General features: G+C 52.7%; 2 protein-coding genes across 2 annotated transcripts in view; both read left to right on the forward strand.

Moving 5' to 3' along the window:
* The window catches only part of TSPEAR (thrombospondin type laminin G domain and EAR repeats), a 155,809-nt gene that overhangs the window by 78,674 nt on the left and 53,512 nt on the right, over window positions 1-23,623 (forward strand). Inside the window, exon 2 of the mRNA XM_060641014.3 lies at window positions 22,295-22,515. Within this exon, the coding sequence (XP_060496997.3) occupies window positions 22,295-22,515 (221 nt within the window). The remainder of the gene's footprint in view (window positions 1-22,294; window positions 22,516-23,623) is intronic.
* On the forward strand, window positions 3,589-4,437 carry LOC144617340 (uncharacterized). Its single transcript, XM_078452600.2, has one exon. It carries the CDS (start codon window positions 3,610-3,612, stop codon window positions 4,381-4,383), a length of 774 nt encoding a protein of 257 aa, XP_078308726.2. The 5' UTR covers window positions 3,589-3,609; the 3' UTR covers window positions 4,384-4,437.

Genomic DNA, 23,623 nt, shown 5'->3' on the forward strand with positions numbered 1-23,623 from the left:
CCGTGGCCTTCTGATTCCCACTTGGATTTACCCCAGACGCTGTGAAGCATGAGTACAAACGGACCCCCTGTTTTCTCCCTGAAGAAGGCGTAGCCTCAGCTGAGCCTCTGTATGGAAAACAGTGCCTGCTTTTGCGCTGATCAAATCCCGTTGATTTTCTTGATTGTGAACTGAAAAATGCCTCGGGTGACTGCAGCCAGGAACGTCACGCAGGCCCCTTCCTTTCTTCTGCAGATGCTATCCAAGTGGCCACCACGTGCTTTGGGGGTCCTCTGCTGGATGAGTTTCCATCCTCTCCGGCCCTGGAACCTTCCAAGCATGAGTTTATTCACTGTGGAGCCACGGCCTCCCCACCGTGTGCTGGAAATGTGGGCTAGCACCAGAATGAAACCTGCACTGGGCCCTGCTGGCCCGGCACAGGGAGCCTTGTGGGCCAAGGAGGCAGGCTCTCGGTGCCCTGTGATACCAGAGAGAAGCCGACTCAGCAGCAGGGCAGGAGAGGCACCCCGGTGGGAGGGACTGTGACGCCCCCGCCCCGGGAAGTCCCTGGGCTCAAATTCTCACCTTTCCCTTCCGCCCTTCTCTTTCCAGCAATGGTTCTTACCCCGGTGAGAGGGGTTCATGACAGTCCAGGAAGGGGTTGTGAGAATGCAGTTAAACTGCGGGCCGAGTCGTCTTTCTGTATGTCTCGAGCTATAAAAATAGGGTAGAGTCGAGCCTGGCATCCTGTGCTCAGGCCCCTCTGGAGCTACAGGAACTGATCCATAAGCTGGATGCGCGTGGCCGAGCAAGGGGCGGGGGGGGTGTTTGCCTTCCAATACGCTCCTGCCGAGGACAGCATAAAATACAAAAACGTCTGCGTAAAGCCTTTGAAGGCTGCTGATGAGACTCAGCATTGAGAGTCAACAGGTGGAGATGGGGTGACTTCCGAGAGGCGAGCTGGCGTCTCTGAATGGCTTTTCCTGAGGTACCATTGATGAATCTTGGTGTGGGGTTCGAGGGGAAGTAACTAGCACATAGAGAGGCCGGCAGAGCTTCTAGAAACCTAGGGGGGGTGGACAGAACTGTGGCAGCAGAGGCAGCGCGGACTCTAGGGGACAAGCCTAGATCAGTGGCGGGCACCAGGGGGAGCCCCAAAGCTGCCGGTTAAATGTCCAGGCATTTGGCATGCTTTCATGCCATGCGGGAAAGATGCTGAGGAAGCCAGTAGAAAGCCAGGACAGCCTGAGCAGAGCCTTTACAGCCTCAACCAAGGAGGCAACGACTCTGATGACTGGCCAAGGCAGAGTGGCTCTGGGTGGACGCCTGGACAGCTAAATCCCAGGAGCAGCCTCACGTCAGTGAGTCCCTTGCCCCCACTCAGGCCACCAGCCAGAGCGAGAGGTGAAACTCTTCGGAAGGAGACAAACTCATCCACAGCTGCCAGAATTTTTCATAGACGATGTCAAACATTCAATCAAGAATTACAGTCATGCCAACAGAAAAAACAGATGATAGAAACAAACCTGAGATGACAGGGGTGGAGTCCTCGGACAGAGACTTGCAAAACAATGGTGGTGAATGTGCTCAGGGAAACGGGTATGACACCGTAAAACTGAAACATGCATGAAGAGACAAGTAGACATTCTAGACTGAAGAGAACAGGAGCGGCGCTCTTAGGTGGGTGTTGCGGTAGCACGGGTGGCGGAAGGGCCAGACAGCGGGAATGGAACAGTGGGGCGGCGTGTTTAAGGGCAAAGGAAAGGGCTGCACAAGTGGAATATTGCTCCCCAAGAGCGCCACCCAGAGGTGAAGGTGCCCCAACACATCGCCAGACCAACAGAAATGGAGCACGGGCCACACCGGAAGATCCACTTTAAAGTAACTCCCAAGGGAGGGTTTCGGGTAGGATGGCGAAGGACAGAAATGCAGGAAGGTTGAAGAGAGCCTGGAAGGGTAAACAGACGCACAGTTGAAGTGACAAATGGCCCACGTTTCCATTCACAACGTTACAATGTGTATCATATTTACAATTTCCCATGGGCTCTAAACTGTAAGTGGAAATGAAACCACGCATCATGAGATGGACGAGGCCCTTAGGCTGTTGCTCTGGAAGCGGCCCAAGCGCCCAGGTCCCTCAGACTTGAATATCCCAGGAAGGTACGCTGTGGCCTCTGGGGCAGCCGCCGAGACAATCCCCAAACCGCGTGAACTAGTATTGAGTGAAAGACGGGAGATAAGTGATAAAAAATACCCAAAGCAGTCAGGAAATGAGTTTTAAATTTTTTTCAATGTGTATTTATTTTTTGAGAGAGAGAGAGAGAGAGACAGAGCATGAGTGGGGGAGGGGCAGAGAGAGAGGGAGACACGGAATCTGAAGCAGGCTCCAGGCTCTAAGCCATCAGCACAGAGCCCGACGCGGGGCCCGAACTCACAAACCGCGAGATCATGACCTGAGCCAAAGTCGGACGCTCAACCGACTGAGCTACCCAGGCACCCCAGGAAATGATTTTTAAAAGGAACATAAAAATTTGAGAGAAATAGAAGAAGACATGCACTCAGATAGTAGACATAAACCCAATTATCAATAATGAAATTAAATGTAAAGTATTAAACAGTTCGATTTGCAAATAAGGACTGTTAGTCTGCATGGAAATCACGAAAAACCTGTGTGCTGAACCCAAGAGCTAGATCCTAAATATAAGGGCACGAGAATGATGGAAGGCCAAAGATGGGAAAGAATACAAGTCAATACACAGGACAGTGTGAAGTTCTACGCAGCTGCAAACTAGAAAGAGAAATCGTTACATATTCACGGGAGCTGCACGTTGTATTAACTTATGAAAAAGCCAAGTGGGTAGAACACAATACAGTCTGTATTTTGCAAACGGGTACACACAAATCCATTCTATGCATATGTACACATGTAGAGAGAGAAGAGATGTAGAGAGAGGATGGGTGGATAGAGTCAATCTCATTGTTCATGGATTCTTTATTTGTGGTTCACCTACTCGCGAAAATTTACTCGTAACCCCAAATCACTGCTTGTGACGTGTGCACGGTCACGCGAGGACATGTGCAGAAAGCCCCGACCTTGAGATGCCACCACACAGCCCCGGCTGACGTGGAACGAGGTGGCGCCTGCCTTCCGGTTTCAGCCCCCAGATGTGAGCGTGTCCTTTCCACCGTGTTGTGACCTCTAGCGCCTAATCCCCAGGGGAAGAGGCGCTTGAACCACAGAGAAACCCCCGAACGCGGTCCTCCCGCCAAGTGAGCACTGCCCTGGGGCTGCCCCGGCTGGTGTCCCCAGGACGGTCTCAACACACTTACCCGACACCCTCCACCCCTGCTTGGAGACCCAGGGTTGGGGCCTTGTCCATCCCACTCCCGCTCCCCTGGGACACAATGGGACCTGCTCTGAGTCAGAGGCTCTGGGAGATTTACGAGCTGCGGACAACATCCAGGCAAATAAACATCCCTAATGCAGCCTGGGAGCCGGAACTAGAGGCTGTGGGGCCTGGGACACAAGAGCCAGGAGGGTATAAAAGCCGTCAGCCTAAGGCACCTCACACACTCTCACACACTCACACACCCACACCCACTCCCTCCTGCAGCCCCACCGCCCCCGCCATGGCCGCGTCCACCCTGTCCGTCTGCTCCAGCGACCTGAGCTATGGCAGCCGCGTCTGCCTGCCCGGGGCCTCGGACTCCTGCCCCGACTCCTCCTGGCAGGTGGACGACTGCCCAGAGAGCTGCTGCGAGCCCCCGTGCCGCGCCCCGGCCCCCTGCCTGACCCTCCTGTGCGGCCCCTCCTCCCCCTGCCAGGGAGACTGCTGCACCCTTGCGTGCTGCAAGCCCATCTGCTGCACCCCTGCGTGCTGCAAGCCCGTGTGCTGCACCCCTGTGTGCTGCAAGCCCGTGTACTGCACCCCTGTGTGCTGCAGGCCCGTCTGCTGCACCCCTGTGTGCTGCAAGCCCGTCTGCTGCACCCCTGTCTGCTGTGAGGACTCCCCCTGCACAACCTCTTCATGCTGCCAGCCATCCTGCTGCACCTCCTCCCCCTGCCAGGAAGACTGCTGCACCCCTGCATGCTGCAAGCCCGTGTGCTGCACCCCTGTCTGCTGCAAGCCCGTGTGCTGCACCCCTGTGTGCTGCAAGCCCGTCTGCTGCACCCCTGTCTGCTGCGAGGACTCCCCCTGCTCAGCCCCCTCCTGCTGCCAGCCCAGCCCCTGCTGCAGACCCTCCTCCTGCGTGTCCCTGCTCTGCCGCCCCGTGTGCAGGCCAGCCTGCTGTGCCCCTGCCTCCTCCCACTGCCGCCCAGCCTCCTGCGTGTCCCTGCTCTGCCGCCCCGCGTGCGCCCGCCCTGCCTGCTTCGGCCCCGCCTCGGGCCAGTCCTGCTGCTGATGGGCACGTCCCCCCAGGGCCAGCTGGGCTCAGGTCCCACCTGGTGACTGTGGTCCTCCCGGCCACCCCTCAGTCAGTCCTGACCTGTGTTAGGTGACTGCCCCCACCCAGGACGGGGTCCTCCGTGTGTCCACTCTCCTGACCTGACCTTGACCTCCTGCCTCCCAGGAACGCTGACCCCGCGGCTTCCTGGAGCTTCTGCTCCCAGGGGGCACCTGCACCTGTTCTGGGTCACCTGTCCTTCCCTCCCCCTTTCTCTGCTCAGGTCACTTGACCTCGACTCCTAACCTGTCAGTACCTCCTTGGGTACCCCAATAAACTCACTTTGCCAGCTGATCTGCTTCCTTTCATGTGACCCTCATGGGGGTGCGGGGACCCCGGGGTTTGGCCCAGACATGGTCTCTTCCAGCCACAAACATTTCTAGGAACGAGGGACTGAGCAGTCCCAGAGGCGGGCCTACCTCGTGTGGGCAGGGCCACGGGTGGGACTCACGCCCTGGCCCAGGAAGCTCCGTGCCGGTGGGCCCGGTGCCCAGGGCTTCCCAGGCTGGTCACCTGCCCACGGGTCGTGGCCTGGCCCGTTTCCACCCACTGCCCCATCCGGGCAAACCGGGCCCAGACAAGCAGGCCTGGGGGCTCCAGGCTCACAGCCTCTACGGGCCTGGGGTCGCCCTGTGGTCCTCCCGCCGGCTCTACCCATTTAGCAGAAAGGTGACGGAGCGGGGCAGGCAGTGCTCCAGCCTCTCATGGAAATCGACTAGGTTTGAAACAAAGTATGAGGGTGGGTGGCAGGACCCCCAGGCGGTCCCGGGCCAGACTCTGGGGCCACCATCTGGTAGGCTGGGCTCCGCCCGGGGGGCTATGAGGGACACGGAGTCATGGTGCAGGGCCCTCCCTGTGAACTGAGGACCCCGTCAGGCCACGATGTACCGAGTGCTGTAGGTGACAGTCTGCTCTGACCTCTGGGTGACATTGGCCGCACGTGAGGGCAGCTGCAGACAAGGGCGGGGATATGCAGGAAGTCACCCACCAGGGTTCCAGAGCTGTTGCAAACCCGGGACCGGAGTCCCCTACCGGTGAAGGATCAGACCGACTTCCACCCTTCCTGAACCCCCCACGGGGACTGGGTGTCGGCCCCCTTCCCCCGCGCTGCTTCCTCTCCCCACGGCTGTGGCCATGGCCAGAACCCACAAAGGGAGCCGCTGCTGTCCCCAGGACCTCAGTCTCCTTCCCTGAAACCCTGCCACCTTCCACCCCATGCCTCATGCCCCGCCTGCTGCATTTTCCTTGCCCAAACCCTTCTCCCTCCCCACTTACCAGTGTTTTGCTAATACTTCCATTAAAATTGCCTTTTTGAGGCGCAATTTACATGTAATCAGATGCACCCTATTTCACTGTTCAGTTTGATGAGTTTTGAGAAAGGTCTTCATCTTGCAGCCTCCACTTGTGTCAAGATTTCCCTCCAAAGGTTTCTTTGTGTCCCTTCCCAGCCACCACCGCTGGCCACAGCCGGGCACCACTGCTCTGCTGTGTTACTGAAGGAGTGCCTTGAAAAGAGGCAACACTGTGCGTGCCCGGGGTCTGGCTTCCTTTACTTGTCCCTTTGTTGTGGATACTCGCAGCGAATTCCTTCTTAATTGCAGGGTCATGTTTTATTGAATGGATCCGTCACAGTTGTTTGTTTGCCCATCGAGGTACATTCGGGGTGTTTATGATTATGGATGATCCCACTGCAAACACCTGGACTCTGTGTGCTCTCACCTCTCTTGGGTCAATACCTAAGGGTGGGCGTACTGGGTCCGTGGCAAGGGCAGTGGGCACAGTGATATTTGCATCTCCTGCTGACGGATCTGTGGGGGGTAGGTCAGTGGCTCACCTGCCTCTTTCCCATTCAGCGAAGCATCTGTTCAAATCCTCTGCCCGTTTTCCATAATTGGATTGTTCGAGTTCTTATTCACTGTTCAACTTAAAAATTTTTAAAAATGCTTGTTTATTCTTTTTTGAGAGAGAGAGAGACAGAGTGCGAGCGGGGGAGGAGGGAGAGGGAAGGAGAGACAATCTGAAGCAAGCTCGTGCACTGTCAGCAGAAAGCCCAACGCGGGTCTGGAACTCACGAACTGAGAGATCATGACCTGAGCTGAAGTCAGACGCTTGTCTGACTGAATCGCCCAGGTGACCCTTATTAATTGTTAAGTGTTCTTTATGTATTCCAGGTACCATGCATTTGTCATACGTGTGTATTGCAAATTCCTCCACCTGTGGCTAGACTTTTCATGTTCTTGACCGTGCTTTTGGAGAGGCTGGCATCTTTAATTCTGATGAAATTCAATGAATTCCCTTTCTTCGGTGGTGCTGAGGAATCTTTGTCTACACGCAGGGTCACACCAGTTTTGTCCTGTGCGTACTTCCAAGATACTCCGTGGCTTTAACTTTTATGTCAAGTTCTATAATCCCTTTCTAGTTAATTTTTGAATGTGCTGTTGGTTGGCGAGCATCATTTGTCGAGAGGGTTATCCTTTCGCCATTGAAGTATCCTTGCCAAAAATTCCATTGACCGTGTGTACGTGTGCGTCTATTTCTGGACGCTGTTCTCTCATCTTCTTCTGCATTTGTCCTTGCACCAACAACACGTGTCTCCATCAATGGCGCTTCAAATTAAGTCTTGAATTCCAGCACTTAGTCGACCAATTCCTCTTTCCTTTTTCAAAATTGGTTGGCTATCCTAGGTCCGTTACATTTCTGTGTTGATTTTAGAATATATTTTAGAATCAGCTCATTGCTTTCTAAGGAAGAATTTGCTGGGATTTTTATTGGAATTGCATTAAACTTGTAGGTGAATTTGGAAGGAAGTGATATTGTAACAAAACCAAGTCTTTCAGTTTATAAACATAGTATATATTTCCAGTCACTTAGGATGACTTTTTTCCACAATATTTTGTCATTTTTTAGTAGATAGATGTTGTACATATGTTAAGTTTCTCTATTACTTCACTTTGCAATGTTTTAGATAATGGTTTATTTATTACATTTCCAAGTATTCATTGCTAACATGTAGAAATTTAATTAATTTGTGTGTATTTACCTTGTATCCTGTAACCTTGGTAACTACATTTATGAATTCTAATAGCTTTTTTGTATATTCCTTAGGACTGGGCTTGGTATTTTCTTTGTGGGAAGGTTCTTAACTATAATTCAGTTACTTCAACTGATAGAGGGCTATTTTGTTTTTCTGTATCTTCTTGTATTCGTATTTATAATTTATATCTCTCCAGTTATTTGTCCATTTCACCTCAGTTGTTGAATGTATCAGCATAAAATTGCCTTCTTCTTTTATTGTTCTTTTTAAAAATTTTAATGTTTATTTATTTTTGAGAGAGAGAGATACACACAGAGCATGAGCAGGGGAGGGGCAGAGAGAGAGAGACACAGAATCTGAAGCAGGCTCCAGGCTCTGAGCTGTCAGCACAGAGTCTGACGTGGAGCTTGAACTCATGAACCGCAAGATCATGACCTGAGCTGAAGTTGCACGCTCAACCGACTGAGCCACCCAGGCACCCCTTTTATCATTCTTTTAGTGGCTATAGAATCTCTAGTGATAACCCTTTCTTTATTCCTGATATTGTTAATTTATTTCCTTTTCTTTCTTTCTTTTCTTTTTCTTGACTGGGCAAGGTAGAAGTTTATCAATTTTGGTGATCTTTCAGAAAATTAGACTTAGGTTTATTAATTTCGTCTCTTGTTTGTCCATTTTCTATTTGGTAGATTTCTACACTTCTCAATTATTTCCTTCCCTCTACTTATTTTGGGTTCAAATTGTGCTTCTTTTGTAGCTTCTTAAAGTAGAAGCTTAGATAATTGATTATAGGCCTTCCTTATTTTCTAATATAAATAAAGCCTACATATTTCCTTCTATATATTGTGTGAGTTGCATTCCATAAAGCTTATTTTTATTTTATTTAAAATATTTCCAATTTTCCATTGTGATTTCTTCTTTGACTCATGGACTATTTTGAAGTTTGTTATTTAATAGCCAAATATTTTTCAGTTTTCCAGATATCTTTCTGTTCATGATTTCTGATTTTGCTGTGGTCAAACAACATTCTCGGTATGATTTCAATCCTATTAAATACACTAAGACTTGTTTTATGGCCCAGCATACGATTTATTTTGGTGAATGTTCTATATACACTTGAAAAAATGTGAACTCTACTGTTGTTGGATGGAATAAATGTCAACAAGGTCATGTTAGTATATATTGTTTCTCAAGTTTTCCATATATCTCTCAATTTCATCAAATTTGGAAGAGTTATTTGGCCATTATCTCTTTAAATATTTTTTGTCTCCCACCTCCTGAACTTTTTCTCAGGTACTCCAATTATATGTATGTTAGACCACTTAATATTGTTCCTCAGATCACTGAGGCTCTGTTAATTTAATTTTTTTTTCTTACTGTCTTTTGTTTTGGGTAATTTCTCTGATTATGTCTTTTAGGTCAGTAATCCTTATACTGAGTGTAAATTCATCCTTTAAATTTTTTTATTGTTAATATTATGTTTTCCAGCTCTTGGAGCTCCATTCAGTTCTCTTTTGTACCTTACATTTCTCTCCTCATTGTGTTCATTTTTTCCTTGAACTCCTCGAACATATTTATCGTAGTTGTTTTTACTACCTTGTCTGCTAATTCCATCAACTGTTATTTCTGGGTTTATTTCTAGAAACTGTTTTGTCTCTTGATTATGAGTTAGATTTTCCTCTTCTTAATGTTTCTAGCAATTTTTATTGGTTTCTGGATTTCAGTTAAATAATGTTCTCATACTGTTGACTATCGTACTTTGTTTCCTTCTTTTAAGGAGTGCTGGGCTTTGTTCTGTCTGGCAGTTACCACCTATGGGAAGGCTTGATGATTGTGATGCTTCTGTGCTTGTTTCTACATTTTGTTACGGCTGATCTAGAGAGGCCTTTATTCTCAGGCAGGTTTAGCACAACTATCATGTGATTTCTGGGATCTGTACTGAATGTCTCTGGTACTCAATGAGGTCTCTCCACTCTGGTTGTTTGGAACTCCGGTGTCTCTCAGCCTTGCATAAACTCTGGGAATTGTTCACCTTTGAGCTCCATGGTTATTACTGTCCAGCCTCATGGGGTTCTGAGCTCTGAATGGATGGCTTGGTATCGACAGTGGTCTCAGGGGGTTCCCATGGAGCATTTTGCTATATATTTGCCTCTTCTCCTGTGTCTGCCCTCATAAATTCCCGGTGCCTCAGCCTCCTTGACCCTGATTTCCCTCTCTTCAGCTCGACAAAACACATTGCTGATAGCATTCCCTTCTGTGTACTGTGGCCTAGAGACTCTCTTGGCCCTTGAGCCTGGGCAATCGTAGGGTTCACCCCCTCTGCTTTTCTTCTCCCAGGGATCTGCACTGTCAGTTGTCCAATGTCTAAAAATGGGTTTCTTGTATCCTTTGTCCCATCTTCTACTTATTTAAGGTGGGAGGACAAGTCAGGTCCATCGTGACCCAAACCAAAGCCCCACTCCTTGTTTTTGAGACTTCTGTTTCTTTTCTAGACAATCCCTTGCTTTCCTCTTTAACTGCTCAAGATCTTCCCTGACTCTGAAACTGAGTCTGCCTTTTTCACTCTGGGAAATGCTCCAGCTAGACTCAATTCCAAACTGACACATACCTGCTGCCCAGAACTGGAGCATGCAACCAACAGTCTCCCTGTAGAACTCTTATAATGGGTGCCGGAGCCTCAGCCTAACTTTTCTGAGGCTCTGAGCTCCATGAGAAACATCAACAACCCCACATCCCAACCAAGGTTCAGTGGAGTCCTGTTTGCACATACCCCATGGTAAGTATATCAAGCCCCAATTGAGGGCCCCATATGTGGAAGCAAAATCCAGATTCACAGCTAAGAATTTTGTGGGTAAGAGTGGTCAAGGGAGGTGCTTGGACTTTCATCCTGGCATTGCTGATGGTTTCTAGTGAGTAAATGAACAGAGGGCATTTCTTGGGAGAAATGGGACATGTGTAAAGAGTCTGAAGCCAGTCTGAGAGGCAGAAGCGTGTGCTTAGTTATGGGCCTTACAAATTCTCCAGGTTAAATATATTCAATCAGACTGCTCTGTAAGGGTCTAAAACAGGCTAAGGAAGTGCTTCACCTGGTGATAATGAATTTCACAGATCAGGGTCCATTCAAGGGCGTGGGAACATTAGGTCTTTGTTCCAGTCTCTGAGGATGCAGACAGGGGCATCCCAAAGGTGCTGGTCTCTGTGCCTAGTGAGAAGCACCAGTTATTCAAGGGGGTAGATATGACCTCTAGTCACGGTCTTTGTCTCTTGAGTCATCAACATTTGTATTGTCGCTAAGTTAGAAATTGAAATAATATCTCTTAGTGAATGAAAGACCAATGAAGAGAGTTTTGTTTTTTGTAAACGAATTCTTCATGAGATGAGGCCCCACCCAAATGGCCAATGGAAATGGGTAACAGCGTTGGATATCTTGGTGAGGTTTGCTCCCTGCCTAGCAAATTACTTTCTGCACTCAGAGTTGACTTCGGTAAGCACACTGATTGCCTTGATCACGAATGGCCATCTCTGCTGGGCCACAGCAGGGGAGCAGCACTTTATTTTAAAGAAGACTCTCCCCCAGAATTCTCAATCTTTGGATGATCTTTACTCTCTTGTCCCATGTATTACAGTTGGCACACTGAGCTGGTGTCTGAAAACCTGTGTGATGAACATTCTCATCCATCCTGGAACCAGGCTTTCGACATGGCGGGTACTCTGGAATCCTGGACAATCTCTGCCTCTTCTGCGGTCGAGTTGTAGGCAACTCTCAGACACCTTCACTTAAAATCCTTCTTGATTTTATAATCGTTGGAAGAGAATCAGTACTTCCTGCAAGGACTCCAACACATCAGTCTTCCAAACATAATTTTTAAAACACTGCTAAAATACCCAGAAATCATGACAGTGTCTTTATGTTCTGACCAATCCACCTGTGCCCCACACATTCAGTGATCAGAATGTGCTTGCCCTTTGCCATTATTACCAGTCCTTGTAAATATCGTAGGCATGAGTCCTATTAATCTGACCATGGGGAGGACGCGAAAGCCCAGAGAGGGTGAGGAAAATATCTCTGCTCACACAGGATGTAAGCAACAGATTACACCCCTCGGCGGCGATATCAGTGGGGCATGTGAGAGGATTTCAGGCAACACAGAGATGAAAACCCCTAATGCGAGTGTGTGCCAGGTTCTCTGGTTTTCTCTTCACACCCTCCTGGCTTGTGCTGTCCTAGCAGCAGGCTCCCCACACCCTCCCACCCGGGGTGCCAAGATTTTTGAATGTTGGTTCCTTGCAGAACCAGCCACAGCTGTTTTCCTTCCAGAGGTCCTTGCTCCGTTCACAGAACTCAGGAAATTGGCTTGGGAGTCTTTCCCTGTGTTTAGTTGGAGAAAGAAAACTTGGGGGTGGAGTGTGGTTTCTTGTTGTTTTAGCAGGGGTCACCGGGGGCCAAGGTAGAATCCCTGTGTGTTGGGTGCTGGGTCCTAGGTCCTGGTCTGGGGCGAGTGCTTCCGCGGAGTGCCCTGCTGGCTGAGCACAGTCACGTGCCTCTGTGCTTGGCAGGTTATTTGGTTTCTAAATAGCGATGAGCCATGGTTTGTATGTGGCGCTCAGTCGGTCACAGTAACGAAGCACCACAGACCGTGGCTTAAACAACAGATTCGTTCTCTCACCGTTTGGAGGCTGGGGGTCTGAGATCAAGGATCGGCAGGGTTGATTCTTCCTGAGGCCACGAGGGAGAACCTGTCCCGCGCTTTCCCAGCTTCTGGTGTTCGCTGGCAATCTGGGGGTTCCTCGGCTTGTAGAAGCATCTCCCGATTTCTGCCTGCATCTGCACACGGCACCCTCCCTGGGTGCCTGTCTGCATCCACATTCGCTCATTTTACAAGGACACCAGGTCGTATTGGATTAGGATCCCTCTCCCCCAATGACCTCAATGTATCTTGATCCTCTACGAAGACCGCCTTTCCAACTAAGGTCACATCTGCGGGTACCGGAAGTTAGGGCTTCAGCACCCTCCTGGGGACACATTTCCACCCAGAGCGAGCAGCTGCGTTGAAGCAGATCCAGAGCCAGAACCTGGGAGGGAAGAAAATGTCGAGCAGGTCTCCTTTCTCGGGGACTCCAGGCTGCAGCAAGTGAAGGACGGGGTGCAGGTAGCACGTGGCATGACAGGCCAGCAGCACACACACATCTGCTTGTCCAGGCGTGGCTGAGCTCACGGGACAATGTTTGGTTTTGTGCAGTTGGCAGAATACTTGTAAAAAGAGGACGGAAGATTTACGGATGCCCCTCGCCCAGCTTCCTCTAGTAACATCTCACATACCCATAGATCGATGACGAATCTTAGAAGTCAATGTTGGCACGTTACTAGTCACTAGAGGACAGACCCACTTCCCACAAATGTCCCCTCTCTGGTCCGGGACCCCACGCTGCATTTGTAAGGTCTCCCTAGTCTTGTAGGGAAGACTCAGTCTGAGAGTTTCTTGGTCTTTCCTTATCCTTTCTGTCTTGACAGTTTTGAAGAACCCTGACCAGGTGTCTTGTAGAAATTTAGGGTCGTCTGAGGTTTTGTCACAACTAGACCAAGGTTATTATATTTGGGGAAAGAATCCCACAGTGAAACAAGGGCACATGATGTTGATGTGTCTTGTCACAGGGGATATGGTTATATTTCCCTATGTAATTGATAAATATTTGTGGTGGGGGAGGTTCTATGAAACTTTGCAGATACCACGTTTGTCCAATGATTTTGGCGTCCCTCTGGGGACTGTGCCTGCAACAAGGTCCCTGTGGTATTCTGATGGTGAGTTTCCACTTCCCCATCCCACCTCCACTTATTAACTGAAATCCTTCTATAAGGAGGAGTTGCCCCTTCTCCTCCACTTATTCACATGTTTTTATTTATTTCAATGTGACTTAGAGAGTATTTGTTGTATTATTTGAGTTATAATCCAGTATCATCATTATTTATTTTGTTGTCCAAATTGTCCCAGCTTTGACCATTGGGACCTCCTTCGTTTGGCTCTTGTACCTTTCAGCACACCTGCAGCTTTCCAACATCTCAACTCTGGTCCCAGCTCATCTCGAATTCTCCCCGTCCCCTCCCTACAATCCACCCCTTCTCCAAGGAGTCCTGCTTCTTTCAGCGGATGATGGCATTTAGAAGCCAAGATCCGGAGCTAGATGGGCTCGTTGATGCTGGGCTCCAGTGGGCCAAGCGAGGAGGTGTGGGTGCGCATGCCAGCACATCCCTGGTCTTGGGGGGAGGCGTTCAATATTCATGCCAGTTGGACCGTGGTCGTGGTGGTTTTGTCTAGATTAGCTTTCCCAGGCTATAAAGCTCCCTCTTATCACTGAGAGATTTTATCATGAATGGATGTTGGGTTTCATGGAATGCTTTTCATGTACCTGTTGAGATGACTGCATCATTTTCTTTTTTAGTCTCTTAATACAGTGAATTACATTAATTGGTTATTAATGCTTTTTATTTTGATATTTACAGGAAATCGCAAAGCCAGCACAGAGAGGTTCTGTGTACTCACGTTAATTGATTTTTGAATCTTGAGCCAGTCTTGAATTCCTAGGTAAACCTCACTTGGTTGTGACGATTGTCCTTTTTATATGTTGCTGGATTTGGTGTGCTAACATTTTATCCGGGATTTTCATGTCTGCTGTGATGAGGATATAGGTCTGTAGTTTTCTTTTATTGCCAGGTCTTCAATTTTGACAGTGCTGCCCTCGCGAAAGGAGTTGGCAAGGGTTCGTCCTCTTCTACTTTCTAGAAATCTTTCTAGAAAAGATTGTGTAGAGTCAGTGTTTGGTCTTCTTTAAATATCTGGGAGAATTTCCTAAGAAACTGGAGTTTTCTTTAGCAGATACGGGACTTTCTGGTCATCTTTCTTCTTTAATGAGTTTCAGGAATTTGTGCCTACTCAGGAATTGGTCCATTTCACACAGGGTTTGAATATATAAGCATAACGTTGTTTGTGGAGGTCCCTCCTTAACCTTTTAATTTGTGGAAAATGGTTGGTAATAGCCCTCTTTTGCTCCCGATATTGGTAAGTTATTTCTTCTTGTTTTTTCCCCCTTGTCAGTCTGGCTGGAAGCTTATCAATTTTATTCATCTTCTCAAAGAAGCAGCTTTGATTTCAATTGATTTCCTCTATTTGTCTTGTTTTCACTTCCTCTGAGTTACATTACGTACAATTACATTAACTTGTCCTTCTGCATTCAAGTTTCTTAAATCCAAGTTAGTTGGTCGGTCTGATACCTGTCTTCTCGTCTAATGGAGCACTTAGTTCTATAAACTTCCTTCTCCTCTAGCCGCACACTACCAGTCCTCCCTGTGCCAATAGCCCTGACGTGTCAGCCCTTTCCGGCTCCGACTCCAGAATCCCTGGGCCCAGTGCACACGTTTGAAGGCTAATAGAATCAAGGAGGAGTCGCACACAACGGGATTGGAAGGCGGGTGAAGCTCCAGGTGCTGAGCGGTTTGGACTTTCCACATCCTGCAGCCTGGGGCCCCTGCAGCCGGATTCATCCTCTCATCCTGTTCTCACTTGCCAGAAGGACGTGAGATAAGGGAACACGGGAAGCTGGCTCGATCGCAGAGATAATCTCGCCTGGCGGGGGAGAGCAGTGTTTTGATTACAAAGGTCCCCGGGGGGCAGGGACTGCCCCTTCATGTTCGCCTCTCCCACCTCTCAGCTCCTGGCAGAGGAGATTAGAGGTGGCATCTTGGATCGATAGGGACAAGTTCTGTGGGTGGGGCCCTGCGGGCAGCTGAGCATCCTGTCTCGGGAAGAGCCCAGATCAAACCCGCTTGTCCCCATGCCAGCCTTGCGGTCTGTGTGATACGTGACCCGTGTTTCGCCTCCTGAATGTCCACGTGTCCACTGAGGCCGGGCAGTTGCTATACCTAATGGACAACACTGGAGAAAGGAGGGAAAAGAAGGTTCCGGGTTGGGGCTGGCAAGTGTGGGTCCAGCAGGTGGACTCGTTCCAGCTGTGTGTGTATTTTTCTGTGTCAGCTGATTAAGGCACCCCTGGGTACCCTATTGCCGATTTATGCAAAGCGGATGTAACACCACGCTGTGTACTTGCCACATGGATCTTACTCGGCTCCTGCTTAGCCAGCCCTGGGAGCCTGCCTTCCTGCAGGCAGCTACATCCTCCCACAGACTCATGTAGGAAGTTAACAGCTGACCTGAAACGTGGCCCAGCACAGGGCTGACTGCCTCGTGAGGGACAGGCAGTCCGTTTCCAGATCAGTCACTGTGAGGCTGTCCATTTCTGGGGAGCGACTTCTACCTGCCAGACAGTATTTCCAATCCCTCCTACAGCCCTGCAAGAAAGGGGGATACCATTCCCTATTACTAATGAGGAGACTGAGCCTCTGAAAGGCCAACGACAGAGGCTCTGGGACACACAGGTCTCAGGAGAGCTGGACGCAAAGGCCCCAGTCCCTGCTGTACCGTCTGCTTGACCCTTTGGGCAATGTGCACACTGAGTACCCTTGAACCCAAGGAGTTAAAGCAGACTTTGGCGGGAGACTGAAGCGGGTGAACATGGATGGAAAAGTGTCGATGTGTGTAGAGGGCTTAGCTCTGGCCGGCCACGGGCACTCTGTTATGCCTTTCGAGGTTATTCTTGGTGTCATTGCTATTTTGGCACCTCCCTGAAAGCGCAGTGGTCTAACTGCCACACTGCTTTTGCCTTCGCCGGTTTTGGATGTGTCCGTGCTGCAGCCCCAGAGAGTCTCAGGGTCCCGCTCAAAGCCCAGTGTGTCAACCTCTTCCGTATCCCTTGGCTTCCTTTAAAACAAGTTAAGAAAAGCAGGTTTGAACACACAAAAGGGACATGAGTTATTTTCCTATTCATGCTCCGTCTTTACACTGTTTTCCTATTTCCTTTTTTAACCAGTATAATAGGAGAAAAGTGGTCTTTTATTATTTTTGCATTTTTTTGCATATTTTGCATTTTATTATTATTGCATTAATCTGACTCCTTATTGACTTGAGTATTTCGTCATATGTGAGCCCTTTGGGTTTCTTCTTTTTTAGGTTGCCTACCTTTGTTTTTGTTGTTGTTGTTGGGTTTTTTTTTGGTGAAGATTGTTCCTAGGTTTTCCTTGTTGGTTTTCGGGGGCTTCCTGTTCCTTCTGTACCTTTCTTGGTATGACAGACACCTTTCTTGTTCCGTGCTGGGACTATTGGCTCTGCCCGTGGTGTGGTGTCTTTCCTGAGCAGAAGTTCTTGTTTTGACATGAGCAAATGCACCGGCTTCTTTCTAATGGCTCGTGTTTATTGAGCTTGTTTGGGGAATCATCTGTACCCCAAAGTCACAGAGACAGCCACCAATCCTCCAACGTGGAGCGTTCTCGGTCCACCCTCCTGGGAGGAGGAGGGAGGGACGTCCTGGGAGGGACGACTACATGTCCTGTTCAGGGAGGAGTTCAGCCTGGTTTTCTCCCCACAGACACCCAGCCTTGCCATCACCCTCTCTTGAATGCCCTTCCCTCCACGCTGATCCACGCGGACTACTGACCCATGGGCATTTGAATTCTCCATCTCTTGTCCGCACGGGTCCACCTGCCTCTTCTTAGGCCCAAACTGGTCTGATTTGTGATGATGGCTATACAGTCAGTCTTACTGTCCCACAGAGCAACACTTATAATACCCCAACCTAAATTCCTGGAAATAAACTTCTCCTGGGCTCTGGGCACACAATTTAAATCAATGAAATCCCCAGAGTAAGGGGGACTTTCTTGGCCATTGAGTTCTGCCTCCTTTCCCGCCGCAGTGGGGGAGCCCCCCTTCTTGGAGGCCATCTAGAGTGTCAGGGTCCAGCTGGCTGAGGAGCTGTGGCCCACACCTGCACTGCCAGCCAACGCAGGTGGCCTCTCCCGAATAACCTGGGTCTTGACGGGCTCCAGTACAGAAAGCCCTCCCAGGAAAGAGTTCTGGAGCGTGAAGAGCCTGGCTCCGGGCCAGAAATCCTATGCGTGACCTATCAGCCCAGCGGCAGTCAATCACGAAGGCTTCACCCAGCGGGCGGCACGAGAAAGCCCCGCCACACACTGGGATTGGGACACAGCCAGGGCACTGCCATCCTGGGGAAACTGCAGCAGGGACCCAGGCCCGCCAGCCATGCTCCGATGTACATGTGCATTTCTAGCCCTGGGGCCGCCATCAGAGGCCTCCTGGAGGGATGCCTGGAAGCCACTCCCCCCCATCCCCGCTCTGACTCAGTACCCGGTGCTTCATGCCCAACCCTCCCTCCCACTCCTCCCCACTCCAGGACTCCTTGAACCACGGGAGGCTTTCATCCTGGGCTCCTAGGCATGACCCCCACCACATGCCTTTCCCGGGGGGTGGGGGGGGGGCAGTCCGTGCTTCCTCTGGTTTTCACCTCTTGCTCAGACCACTGCAGTGAGTGATTAACAGCCTTCACTGCTTCCTCCGCTTTGCCTTGCTGCTGTTACCGGCTCACCCACCCAGCCGCTCAGCTGGGTCCCTGACCGGAGAAGCCCCCACCTTCCCATCTTACAGATGAGAAAACCGAGGCTCTGAGAGTTTCAGTTTCAGTGAGTTAGTTGTGGGACGGCTCTTAAGATCTAGAGGCTCGTTTAGGACCTACGTGTGGCCGGTTTTGAGTTCATGTATTCGTGGCTACCACCGCTAAATTGTAAGTACCCTGAGGACAAGTACCCCTGAAGCTGCGCTTTCAAGAAGTCTCTGTAGAGTAAAGGAAGACCCCCTAAATGAGAAGAAGCAGGGGCTGTTCCTTCCAAGCTGGCTGTGACAGGGGGCCCCCCCCCACCAGCACCGGGTTTGGCAGACTCCGAGCCGGGGAGGGAGGGAAGTCATAGGGGTAGAAGAGAGGCTCTGGGCAGCCCGGAGACCGTGGGGTGGGGAAGCTGCAGGCAGCCAAGGCGAAGCCCGGCCTCCGACGTGAGCTGTTAGGGGTTGGGGGAGGGGGTCAGTCGCCGACCTTTGGGCCGACGGCTTCGGGGCCGGCTGCTGTGGAGGCCGGGAGTCGGGGTCCCGTGGCCATGGGCACGTAGCGTGGTCACGGTCGGCACGCGGCGTGGTCGTGGTCAGCGCGCGGCGTGGGCACGGTCGGCACGCGGCAGGGTCAAGGTCGGCACGGGACATGTCGCGGCCCGCACGCGTACACAGCCTCCCGGCGGAGCAGGGCGCTGCGGTGCGTGTGTGTCCAGCTGGTTAGAATGAACTTGCCGAGCGTCTCCGTGTGCGTCTGAGGGTCCTGCGGTGGCTCTGCCTCTTGTAGACTCGGTCACCCCTCCTCCCTGCCTCCAGCGGGAACACCTCCAGGGAGGCAGGAACTCCCCGCCCGCGCGTGCAGACGGCACGCGGGGCGGGGGTGGAGACCCGGAGGCCGCGGACCGAGCGTGTGTCGCGGCGGAGCCTGCGCGTCTGCATGGCAGTGGGGGGAGGGGGCCCAGGAAGAGGCTCTTTAGCCAAACAACGGAGGGAGGGAGGGGCTCGCTGGGGGATCAGCCAGACTCGGGGCTCCCCGTGCTGCTGACGCACCCCGATTGCCTGTGTCCGGGGCGCAGCCGGGCCGAGGCCCGTCCTGGGTGCTGGCGGCCTGCCTGGTGGCAGACGCGCTGTCCTGAACGAGGGGCCAGAGCCTGGTGGGGCCTCGGCCTAAACCATCCGGCCGGGCCGTGCGCCCAGCGTCTCTCAGCGTTTTGGGGGGTGAATGTGGGGCACAGTGTTTCCTTAGAGCCTCACACCCCCCAGGGGCCCCACCCCGACACAACCCCAGAGGACTTGGAGTCCGACCCTGGTGCCCCTCCTGCCCCAGGCCTCGTCAGGGTTAGGTCCCGGAGCCCAGGCTCGCCCCCACCCCTGAGATGCCAGTCTCCTCCCTACAGTCGGTCTGGGACCCTGCCCCCCCCCCCACACACACACACAGCTGCCTCAGGGGTGACCCCTGCCCTTGGCGTGCAGACCCTTGAGGGACGCAGACCCTTCTCCAGGAGGGAGTTCTAGCGCCGCTCTTTCCAAGAAGCCCATGGTCTCCCGGCTCTCCACGTGCCATTTGTAACTCGGGAACAATAGTGACAATGCTGATATACCCGCCCCTCCTCACAGCGCCCCCCAGAGTCAGCCGTGGTTGTCCTCCTGACCCAGTTCAGGCCCCTCTCGCGCCCCACTGGCCCCCATGCGCCGTGCACACGCTTCCTCCTGACCAGCGACCGGCAGGGATCTGACGGTGAAACCCATGGGGGGGTGGGGGGCGTGGAGGGGGTGGAGGGGGCAGGTGTGATCTGGGTCGTGCTCCATGCTCCTGGGCAGCATGGGCAGGTCCATGGTCCCCACTGCAATGGCTGCTCCGGGCTCCCCTCCTGTGAGCCCCGGGGGCACAGCCCTGCTCGGTGTCCTGCTGGGGGCATTAGGGAGCCGGAGTATCCATACTGGGGTGCCCATCGTTCTGCCCCCTCCGCCTGGCCCCCAAGTCCTGATGGCACTCAGTGCTGCAACCCAGCAACGCTTGGGACCCGTCTTCCCCGACTCCGGACCACAGGCCCGCGGCTCGCTGTCTTGTCATTTCTTCTTTGCGCCTGGTGCCTGTCCTCTGAACTCCTGTTTCAGACTTTCCTTCTTACGTCCCTCTGATCCGAGGGGGGGAAATGTGCCCTGTCCTCACGGGTCCTGGTCCCAGGCCACCTGGCTGCTCAGCCCTGCAGGGGGTGGCCTCTGACGGGGCTGCTGGCCGAGGGCGGGGGCAGGGTTTGTGAGCTCAGCCTGCCCTGTCCTCAGAAGGGGGTCCAACTAGGGAACAGCAAAGCCCCTCTCAGATGCATCAGTCGCCACCCACCGTTCTCGCTGGTGCTGCCTCCAGACTCTGCTTCTCACAGAAATGGGGAGTCGTGATCATGTCGTCCCCCAACAGGCTGGAAGTGACTCCAGACCCCCACACCCCTTGAGCCACAGCCCTTGCTTCAAGGAGGATCACTGGTTCAACCCCTAAGGGAGGGTGTCCCTGGGTTTTCTGGATTATTCTGTGGGCTGCCTGAGAACTGTAGGTATACGTCTGCCCCAGCTGCTGGGGTTTGGTCCGGTGTGACTGCGGTGGGTGGCCATGTGACTCAGGAGAGGGAGTGATGTTCCCCAGCCTCGCTGGGAAGGAGCTCTCCACTCTGGTCACCCGGTGTCCTCACCCACATTCAGAGAGCAGACAGAGGGCTGGGTGCCCTTCCTCTGCACCCTGATCGAGGCCTTCGAGGTTTTTCCAGGCACAGGGAATCGGTCACGTCCTCTGTGCGACACCAGCCTGGGCCAGGTGTGCATGAGGTGGACGTAGCCCACAGGGGCGCCTGGAAGCTGGCAACCGTCCCCAAATATTAGCCGTCTGTCCCTGCCAGCGGGGACTGGGCTCGGAACCCGTATAACAGGAAAGGTGTGCCGAGTGCCCGTGAAGACAGAGCCAGCCAGAGGGGCGGCAGTCACCGCTGAAGTTTTCTGGGTTTTGTTGGTGACGGCGACCCTGCTCTGAAGAGCTGTTCCCCTGGTAAACCAGAGGACTGGTCAGTGACGGCCGAATGTCCATCTACTTGGAGCCAGCCACGAGCCCAAAGTGGCGCTGTGTGCTCACGGGAGGCGGTCCGGGTTCCTGGGTCCCAGCACCTGCTACAAACTACTCTTGCCGCTGTTTCTCTGCCCACGCCCTCACCACGAGCGGCGGACACAGCCTGTGTCCCTCGAGTCTCTCAGCCTGTGGCGGCAGGCACAACCCATGTTCAAGACCCTCTGCAGGGTACCCCGCTTTCCCTGCCCAGTTCACATCAGTGTGGCAGACATTTATCCAGCAACGACGATAGGCCAGGGGCCGGCCCCACACTTCTGGGGAAATGGAGGTACCACAGTGTCCGTCCTGGACAGGCCTTGCACTTGGGAGAGGACACAGGTCACTATGTCCCAGACCAATGCAGGCGGGTGTATGCCGTGGGCCTCGCCAGGCTGCGACGGCACAGAAAGCCCTTCAAGACCCCGGTCATGGGGCCTCCTGTCCCAGGGAGGCTTCTCCATCCTGGAAGGACACTGAATCAAGAGACCATGGCTCCTGTAGGGACGGAGGGAGGGACACCTGTGACAGACCACACTGGACCTCAGGTCAGCCTCCACTGTCATTGCCGCTGACCTCGCGTGGCCGGGTCGGGAAGGGTCCCGGGCGGCAGCCACGGGCTCTACTCCAAGCCGGCACCTCCCTTCTGGAGGCCGGGCCCTGTGAGTTGGTCCAGAAACAGCCTCTCTGGGCACAGGTGCCCCCCTCCGGGCTCCCCATTTTCCTTTCCCATCATCTGGCCTCGGCTGAGGCGGGCCAGCCCCTCAGCTGTGTTTCTGACGACCTTGAGCTGTAGGACGGAGGCTCTCCGGGAGCATGTCTGCCCCTCTGCAGGCTGTGTGAGGAGCAGTGCCCGTCCCACGGCGGCCCTACCTTCCACAGCACGTGGGGACACGAGTCACGGAGCCCCGCTGAGGCCACAGGAAATGCCACGCTCCACGTTCCAGGGTCCCTGAACTCCTGGAGCCCAGCCCCCGAGGGGACTCATCCGTCCTCTGTCCCCTGGCTCGCCCAGCACAGGGCTCGGCCCTCAACTGGGAAACAGTGGCAGCACGGGATGTGCTCCAGGGTTTGGCGGAGCGGGGAGGGGTCGCCGCAGACTCAACTGCCGTCTTAACCCTCGGGGCCTCGGTTTCCCCACTGGTTCCAGGGGAAACTCGTAGGGGCCCCATGAGGGTTCAGAGCCTGCCGCGCCAGGCACCCCGTAAGCACCCGCATAACCCACGTGTGGTTTCCCTGACACAGACCTGCGCCCCCTGGACATCCTGGCAGAGGCCCTCCCTCCAAATGGCGCTGCGGGCGGAATCAGGGTGACACAGGCGAATGGCGTGCGAGGACTCCAGCTCTCGGCCGCCGCCCCCCACGCCATGAGCTTCCCCGCATCGAGGATTTTCTTCCAATGCGACCTCTTCCCTGAAGAATTTTCGATCGTCATAACCTTGAAAGTTCCCAATCTTCCCCCTAAGGTCAGTGATGCTTTTTACTCATGTTCCTTTGTGATGTCCTCACTGCCCCCGCGTACAGCGGGCACGGCCGCCCCAGACTGTGGCCAGGCTCCAGCCAGAGGCTCCTACGGTATCTGTAGGGTCAAGAGTGGCCGGACTCGGTAGGTAGTGAGGTCCCCGTCACAGTGTGTGTGTGCAAGCAGATCCTGAGGCACCGTTTGCTGGGAATTCGTACCGGTAATTCCTGCAATGGTAATTTTTCTGGTGGGCTGAACCGTCGAAGGCTAGGGATGATGCTTAGAGTTTTTACTTTGCCGTCTCTTCACGGGAAATGTAGACAATAAAACGCTAAGAAGAGGCCCTTTTGGACGTGGTTACCTGCGATCTGCGGTTTCATCCACCTCAGATCCAGCTAATATTCCCATCCCCCCACCAGGCTGGAAGCCCCCCAAGGTGAGGCCCCCAGGGGCCCGTTGCTGCTTCCCCGTGGGGCCCAGGACAGTGCACTTCATAGGTGTGTGACCAGGTCAGAGTCCTCAGTTAGGAAAGGAGGGCCCTTCCGCCCCCGGTCACGGTCCTTGCTGGCTTGCGCTGTGGAAGGCGACACTCCCCGATGCGTCAGTGACGTCTGCTCACGAAAGCCCCTCTCTTTCCTGCCGTCAAGCCTGCCGAGTTTTCTACTCCATTCGCTGCATCTTCCCCTTTCTATAATTTCTGTTTTCTTCTGCTTTACATAAATTCCACTTCTCGGCGTAAAGCCTCTGTCTTGTCAGCTACTGTCCTGAACACGACTCCAATAGTTGGATGCGAGGACTCTACTCTGGACGACTCTGACGTGTGTACCGCCCACGGGCTGGCTGTGCTGTCCGCTTCATCTCTTACTTTCTGCTGTGCTCAGTGATTATTTCTTCGGGTAAAACTTGTGTTGCAGAAATGTCTTTTATCCTAGTGCTTCTACGTAGGGGATTAAACACAGCATGTGGTGAACACGTCCTATCACCGAGATAGCGCTACCCAGGGGACTCAAATTACATCACTCCGGGAAGCAGCTTTTATACAAGTGGCTTTCTTTATGTTGTATTTAAAGTTTATTTATGTATTTTGAGAGAGGGAGGGAGGGAGCAGGGGA

Source organism: Panthera onca, chromosome C2 (assembly GCF_046562875.1).
Source record: "Panthera onca isolate mPanOnc1 chromosome C2, mPanOnc1 haplotype 2, whole genome shotgun sequence".
NCBI classification, from domain to species: Eukaryota; Metazoa; Chordata; class Mammalia; order Carnivora; family Felidae; genus Panthera; species Panthera onca.

Excerpts from the sequence above, each read along its gene's own strand:
- LOC144617340 (XM_078452600.2), top strand. The coding sequence starts at position 3,610 with ATGGCCGCGTCCACCCTGTCCGTCTGCTCCAGCGACCTGAGCTATGGC.